This window comes from Coturnix japonica, chromosome 24, assembly GCF_001577835.2.
Source record: "Coturnix japonica isolate 7356 chromosome 24, Coturnix japonica 2.1, whole genome shotgun sequence".
Classification (NCBI taxonomy): Eukaryota; Metazoa; Chordata; class Aves; order Galliformes; family Phasianidae; genus Coturnix; species Coturnix japonica.
The window spans coordinates 2,579,162-2,586,523 of NC_029539.1; the positions used below are offsets into that span (position 1 = coordinate 2,579,162).

A 7,362-nucleotide genomic window follows, 5' to 3' on the forward strand; every position below is an offset into this window, starting at 1 on the left:
TCCACGCTCCATCTTCTGTGCTAAGAGACACTGCATGCTGTCAAGTTCAATCCAAGGGAAAAAAGATAGGGGTAAAAATAGTATTTTTAAGCTAACGAGGACTATGTGTATATTTGTGTCAAGATTACAGCTCTTTTTCACTCTACATTATGCAACACAGTGTGAAATCTTGGCTGTGTTGGGGTGAATTTAGACTTCCACTCAACTTACCTGAGTTGCTATGGCTGAAGACATAGGTGCTGCAGGCTAATGTGGTAACACTGCCAATGCAGACACAGCACTGATAACATCTCCCAGCTCTCTCCTACTCCCACATACACCATCTTGCTGCTGAACCACCCAGTGCCTTTCAGCTCCTCTCTGTGCATGAAATGGCGACAAAACCTTGAGTGTCTTTCAGACACAGCTGAGATCTTGGCTGCAGATAAACACTTCCAAGCAGCTCACAGGACCCTCCAGTCGCAGGGATGTGGGTGGAACACAATATGGCCCCAGTTCATTTCTCTTGCAGTGATTTCAGCCTTCTTTCTCCCCTGGGGGGTTATTTTGCAAAGAAATCACACAACATCAGCAATTTTCTCTACAGAAACCTGTGAGTTGCAACATAAGGCAGTATTTAAAGCACCATGACAGCAGTGGGCTCATATAGGTGTGTCCTATGTGATGATGGGGCCATCCCAAACCCTGATGTCATCCCAAACCCTGATGAAGAGCAGTTGTGCAATGGGCTCCTTTTGTTCACTATCAAGAACCCGGAGTTATCTTGAACCAATCTATTAGGCCTTTCATTTTTGCACTGCAGTGTAAATAGGCTATTTCAGCCAAGTGTGCTCACAGCATTTCATTTCTAACCCACTCCCAAATGCCAGCAGGGCTATTCTTAGCTCCTACTGAAGCACTACAGCAAGATTGAGGCTGCTTTCTCTCAAACCCCGCCTTCCATGCTTGAAGGCCACGACCCCCCCCCAGCTTTCCGCCGCCATTTTGCCTTCTCTGCCCCTCCCACTCCTGCTGCCCATCATCTCTCTCGAAGGCTCTGATTGGTTCCCGCCCGCACGAAGTCCCGCCCCCTTCCGTTGCGGTTAGGGAGTTGGGGGGGGGGGAACGTAGGGGAAAGCGCATGAAGGTTCGAGAATACCGGCCGGCCGGCACCGCCCCCTATTCCTCTACGTCATTTGCGTAGCGTGTTCCGGTGGGCTGCTATTGGCTGGAATGGCTGAGGAAGGAGCGAGCGGATTGGTTGGAGCTGAGAAAAGGGGCGGGTCCTTCTGGAAGGTTCTGTAGGGGTATATAAAGGCGGCGGGGCGGGAGCGGAGCGCTCTCATTCAGCAGCACACCGCCGGCGAGCAGCTCTGTTGTGTGTGGTAACCGCTGATCGCGCCGCTCAGGTAACGGGGCCTGCTGTATGTGTGGGGGGGATCGAGCAGTGGATACATAGGGAGAGCGGATGGGGAAGGGTGAGGGGGTTGGGGAGCTGAATAGGGGGTTATTATAGCGTTATTGGCTGCCTTCAGTGGGCCTTGGGGGCTAACGGCTCTCCACATGCCGCCCGTTGGCTGCTCGCTGTTCCCCATTGCACATAATGGCGGCTGCGGTCAGCTCTATTGATTCCTGCGCTCCTCAGGCAGCTAAGAAAGCGGCAGGGGGTTAAAGGGCTGTTCTATGGGGGTGGGCCGATGGGAATTGGGTATGTGAGGGCCGTAGTCCCATAGAGATGTGTGGGGGGGCTGTCCGTGTGCGCTATGCCGTTATAAAGCCGCTTGGTGCTGTGCCAGGCCCCGCTCCTGCCAAGCTCGGCCCATCAGGGGCGGCGGGAGCCGTTACCCCGCGGCCAAGATGGCGGCCGTAACCGCGGCGGGGCATGCTGGGAAATGGAGTCCGCGGCCACGTGGCGCTGAGCAACATGGCGGCTGTGCGCCGGCAGTCGCTATTCATTGGGGCTGTGCAATGGGGAGCGACTAGTGGTGTAGCAGGGCATAGCAGCGAGATAGATCCGCTCCATTTTACTCAAGACCTCCTATTTACTCGATTATTACAACGAACAGCTGAAATAACGCATCAATTTCATTGTTTTTTCCAGACAAAATGTCGAAGGGACCAGCTGTTGGTATCGATCTCGGAACCACCTATTCCTGTGTTGGTGTGTTCCAACATGGGAAGGTGGAAATCATCGCCAATGACCAGGGGAACAGGACCACGCCAAGCTACGTCGCTTTCACAGATACAGAGAGGTTGATTGGTGACGCTGCCAAGAACCAAGTTGCAATGAATCCCACCAATACAGTCTTCGGTAAGAAGGCTGCAGGGCTTAACTATTAGTGTGTGTAGGATTTGGGCTTGGCTACCCAAATACTGCTTGGGATTGGCTGCTAAATACTGCTTAGTTGTGTCTGCTTTGTGACAGAAGCATATGTATCTCCAAATGATGATATCTCAGAATGCAATTGGGTATTTGTGCTGTGATTAACATGATTTTTCATGATCTATTTTTGTTTTCTAGATGCAAAACGGTTGATTGGGCGTAGATTTGATGATTCTGTTGTCCAGTCTGATATGAAGCACTGGCCTTTCACTGTGGTGAATGATGCTGGCAGGCCAAAAGTCCAGGTGGAATACAAAGGAGAGACAAAGAGCTTCTACCCAGAAGAAATTTCTTCCATGGTCCTAACCAAAATGAAGGAAATTGCAGAAGCATATCTTGGGAAGGTACAGCCCTGATCTTAAAGTGTAATAAATAGCTATAGGCCATTAATTTATCTGATATCTATAACTTAATCCTTTTCTTTGCTTTTTTGCAGACTGTAACTAATGCTGTAGTCACTGTACCAGCCTATTTTAATGACTCCCAGCGCCAGGCCACAAAAGATGCTGGAACCATTGCAGGGCTTAATGTACTGCGAATCATCAATGAGCCAACAGCTGCTGCTATAGCCTATGGTCTGGATAAGAAGGTATGTTAAACAGTGCCAACTGTCTGATGTGGAACTAGTAAATCTGCCAAGTTAAACAGAACTGCATTAGGAAAATCAATGTTTCTTTGCAGGTTGGTGCTGAAAGGAACGTTCTTATTTTCGACCTTGGAGGTGGCACCTTTGATGTGTCAATTCTGACTATTGAAGATGGCATCTTTGAGGTGAAATCCACTGCAGGTGATACTCACTTGGGTGGAGAAGATTTTGACAACCGCATGGTCAACCACTTCATTGCTGAATTCAAACGCAAGCACAAGAAAGACATCAGTGAGAACAAGAGAGCAGTTCGTCGCCTCCGTACTGCATGTGAACGTGCAAAGCGTACCCTGTCGTCGAGCACACAAGCCAGTATTGAAATCGATTCTCTCTATGAGGGTATTGACTTCTACACATCCATCACGAGAGCTCGCTTTGAAGAGCTGAATGCTGACCTGTTCCGTGGCACCCTTGATCCTGTGGAGAAGGCCCTGAGGGATGCCAAGCTGGACAAGTCACAGATCCACGACATTGTGCTGGTTGGGGGTTCTACCCGCATCCCAAAGATTCAGAAACTGCTGCAAGACTTCTTCAATGGCAAAGAGTTGAACAAGAGCATCAATCCTGATGAAGCCGTGGCTTATGGTGCAGGTAATTACAGCTGATAGAATGTGTGTTCTCTATACTATAATGGGGTGGGTTTCTTAGTGAGCAGGGTGCTGTCTGAGCTGGCTTCAGACCTGCCCTAGTACTGCTTTGGTTTCTCCCTCCTGGGTTGGCAGTGCTTTTCAAAGTAACAGAATTTGGACTTGCAATGATGAATCAGATTCCAAAGCCATTCGTAGTTTCCACCAGAAGTCTACTAATGATGGCCAAAACCTTCCTTGGATGTCTGAGCGAGTTGTGGGGCAGTTATAGCACATGCTCCATCTGGTACAAGGTTCTTAATGTTGTGTTCTTGTTCCACAGCTGTTCAGGCTGCAATTCTGTCTGGAGACAAGTCTGAGAACGTCCAGGATCTGCTGCTGTTGGATGTGACTCCTCTGTCTCTGGGTATTGAGACTGCTGGAGGTGTCATGACAGTCCTGATCAAGCGCAATACCACCATTCCCACCAAGCAGACTCAGACGTTCACTACTTACTCTGACAACCAGCCTGGTGTGCTCATTCAGGTAGGTGTGCAGCACTTGATTGATGTGATAGGGCATTTCACGTAACACATTGTGCAATCTGTGATTGGTTCCTGATGTAAGTTTTAAGCAGGAGACCTTTTAGCAATTAGCATTAGTGAATATCTGGTTGCAGTGATGAAAGTGATTCCAAAGCCATTCGTAGTTTCCACCAGAAGTCGAAAGACTTGTGTTGGTCCAAGTACCTTCCTTGGATGTCTGAGCGACCAAAGCACTTTAGTGTAATAGTAGTAGTCCATTATAACTGTACATAGTCAAGGCTGATCATTTGTTCCCTGCTTCTATTGTAGGTATATGAAGGAGAACGTGCCATGACTAAGGACAACAACTTGCTGGGCAAGTTTGAGCTGACTGGTATTCCCCCTGCTCCCAGAGGTGTACCTCAGATTGAAGTAACCTTTGATATTGATGCCAATGGCATCCTGAATGTGTCTGCTGTGGATAAGAGCACTGGCAAGGAGAACAAGATCACGATAACAAACGACAAAGGTAAACACAATGTGTTTCTAAGGGTGGGACACTTGGCAATGTCCCTTCAGGAAACTGGAGTGTCCAACTTAGTTCTTTAGCTTTACCAAGGCTGGGTAATAATGTCCTCTGATTACAGATGTGAGCCTTGGCTTTTAGTGGAGCAATTCTTAGGCTTATCAAGCCTATGAAGTCATTTAAGATAAAGGCACTTGGTAATCATTAGTCCTGTATTCATATCCCAGTTAATTTAGATAAAGGGTATAATCCTGTATGCCTATAGCAGGTTGCTAATACTCAACTAAGAGCAATTGACCAGGAAGTTGTAACATGAAGTGTTGTGTGTTCTGCAGGCCGGCTGAGCAAGGAAGACATTGAGAGGATGGTTCAGGAAGCAGAGAAATACAAGGCAGAAGATGAGAAGCAGCGTGACAAAGTGTCTTCTAAGAACTCCCTGGAGTCCTATGCATTCAACATGAAAGCTACTGTTGAAGATGAGAAGCTCCAGGGCAAGATTTCTGATGAGGACAAACAGAAAATCCTGGACAAATGCAATGAAATCATCAACTGGCTGGACAAGAATCAGGTATGGTGGTGTGTGTTGCGTCAGTGTTAATCTCCAGCATTGTTTCCAAGTTGGAAGCCAGCTCAGAATGAGGGATTGCTACTGGTTGCAGTGATGAAAGTGATTCCTAAGCCATTCGTAGTTTCCACCAGAAGTCGAAAGACTTGTGTTGGTCCAAGTACCTTCCTTGGATGTCTGAGCGACCACAGTTAGCAAGCACAGAGCTTTTCACTCTCCTAATTGTGGGCTGGTGAGCAGAAGTGTCACCTTGTATAGTTCCTTGATAGATAGCTGCCTTTATTAGACAAAGCACAGCATTTTCAGCCTAGTCTACAACAGGCCTAACTGTTGTGCAGCCTTAGAAATGAGGCTGTGTGAGCTAAATAAACCAAGCCCATCTAGTGCCAACTAATAATGTTAAGGCTGTGTCTGTCCAATTGCGTCAACACCAAATGCTGAGCTCTCTTGTCTCTTTCAGACTGCTGAGAAGGAAGAGTTTGAGCACCAGCAGAAAGAGCTGGAGAAGGTGTGCAACCCCATCATCACCAAGCTGTACCAGAGCGCAGGTGGGATGCCTGGAGGAATGCCTGGGGGCTTCCCTGGTGGTGGAGCTCCTCCCTCTGGTGGAGCTTCTTCTGGACCAACCATCGAGGAGGTGGATTAAAGATGCTGGGCAATGCATTCCACTAGCAGTTAGTGTTGGAGGACCCCCTGCCTGGGGGTTAGATTGAAGGACCCAAACCTGTAGGCACATCTGGGTATATTGCCAGATTAAAACTCCATAACTGAGCTGCTGTAAAAAAAAAATAAAAATAAAAAATAAAATGAATAAATAAAATTAATTTTCTGGGCATTTTAGATACTTGAACATGTGCACAGGAGGGGAGGTGAATACCATTGCACTTTACAGTACTGTAAACAAGTGGAAATGCAATTCATGTCTTAAAGAATAAAAACTATTTAATGGGCATCACAATGTTTCTCTGTTGGTTTCTTTATACGTAAGGACTGTGTTAAAACAGTGCATAAAATCCTGTTTCTTAAGGTGATCCTGTAGTAGCTGAGCTGTAGCTTCTGCTTCTAATAGCAAAGGTCAGTCAGCTTTCTGAAGAGAAACTGCTTTCTGTTTGCACAGTAAATGACAGATTCAATAATGATGGAGGGTAAGTTGATCTGCCATGTGAGTATCTGCTGCTAAACACAAGCTAAACTTACAGCTTCAAAGGCTGTAGGACGTCACTTGGTTCCTCCAAAAGCAAAGCTTGTATATATGCACAGGTTCATTGGTGCCTGATGGCAGCTGTTCAGTATCTAAAGGGGATTAAAGTAACAGACAACAGCGTCGTCTGTTGTGATGGGATGAGAGGAAGTTTGGAACAATAAGATGGGATTTAAAGAGAAAGGTGTGGTTTTATTACTGCAACAGGGCAGTAAGGCATTGGCACAGCATTACCAGATAGGTGGCACCCAGGGATGGAAATCAGTAGATCCAGATTGCCTAAAGCTTTATCTAATCTGGCCTTGGGTACCTCCAGCCTTGATCCCCCACCATGAGGCAGGTATGGAGCAGATCTAGAGCCTCCATGATAAAGAAATGAGGGAGCTGTGCTTGTTAGGCTTGGGGAAGGCTGAGGAGATCACATCATAATCTTACAGTGCTTGAAGGGAGTTTGTGAGCAGGAAATGGGCTGACTCAATGCATCTGATAGCAACAGGACAAGGTGAAGGGGTTTAAACTAGAAGAGGTGAGATGGAAGTTCTTAGTCAGAAGGTGGTGAGGCCCAGGCACTGCTGCCCATAGAGCTGTAGTGCCCCATCTTGTGCCCAAGGCTGTAGGAGGTGGCTTTGTGCTGCCTAATGAGTCAGATCAGTGGGGTAAGGGTGACATAGATGCTGTGATAGGAAGGCATGTTACCTACTTACAGGCTGTAGATGTGCTATACACCCTTATGTTTGAACTGCAGTGTTCAGGGCTGTACCCTTCAGTGCAGTCTTACATGCACTTCAGGTTCAAATTAAGGTTTTCATTAGGGACATGCTGTGAAGGAGGCTGATAGCCCTGTTAGAGGCCCCAACACAGATCAGTTGTGAGGGAGACTGCAGCCTGCCCACCCCCAGTGTCCTGCTGAGCTCCTGCCACCAGGGGCCAGTATCTGCCTGTGTAATCTCTGAAAATCCCTCCTTTTCCAGT

The 7,362-nt window shown here is 47.5% G+C and overlaps 1 protein-coding gene and 3 non-coding genes across 4 annotated transcripts; all 4 read left to right on the forward strand.

The window, feature by feature from the left end:
- Positions 1-1,337: 1,337 nt before the first annotated feature.
- On the forward strand, positions 1,338-6,141 carry HSPA8 (heat shock protein family A (Hsp70) member 8). Its single transcript, NM_001323200.2, has 9 exons — positions 1,338-1,388; positions 2,081-2,290; positions 2,501-2,706; positions 2,799-2,951; positions 3,044-3,599; positions 3,918-4,120; positions 4,429-4,627; positions 4,960-5,192; positions 5,650-6,141. The coding sequence occupies exons 2-9, from the start codon at positions 2,086-2,088 to the stop codon at positions 5,833-5,835; spliced, it is 1,941 nt and encodes a 646-aa protein (NP_001310129.1). The 5' UTR covers positions 1,338-1,388; positions 2,081-2,085; the 3' UTR covers positions 5,836-6,141.
- Positions 3,758-3,848, forward strand: LOC116654383. The gene has a single exon (XR_004309621.1). It is a non-coding gene; the product is annotated as a small nucleolar RNA SNORD14 (small nucleolar RNA).
- LOC116654385 lies at positions 4,248-4,344 on the forward strand. The gene has a single exon (XR_004309623.1). It is a non-coding gene; the product is annotated as a small nucleolar RNA SNORD14 (small nucleolar RNA).
- On the forward strand, positions 5,278-5,374 carry LOC116654384. Its single transcript, XR_004309622.1, has one exon. It is a non-coding gene; the product is annotated as a small nucleolar RNA SNORD14 (small nucleolar RNA).
- Positions 6,142-7,362: the final 1,221 nt, after the last annotated feature.

Bases quoted from the DNA above. Each gene is read 5' to 3' on its own strand.
- HSPA8 (NM_001323200.2), top strand. From the start codon at position 2,086: ATGTCGAAGGGACCAGCTGTTGGTATCGATCTCGGAACCACCTATTCC. The intron at 2,952-3,043 runs GTATGTTAAACA...GTTTCTTTGCAG, and splicing joins CCTATGGTCTGGATAAGAAG to GTTGGTGCTGAAAGGAACGT. The intron at 4,628-4,959 runs GTAAACACAATG...TGTGTTCTGCAG, and splicing joins CACGATAACAAACGACAAAG to GCCGGCTGAGCAAGGAAGAC.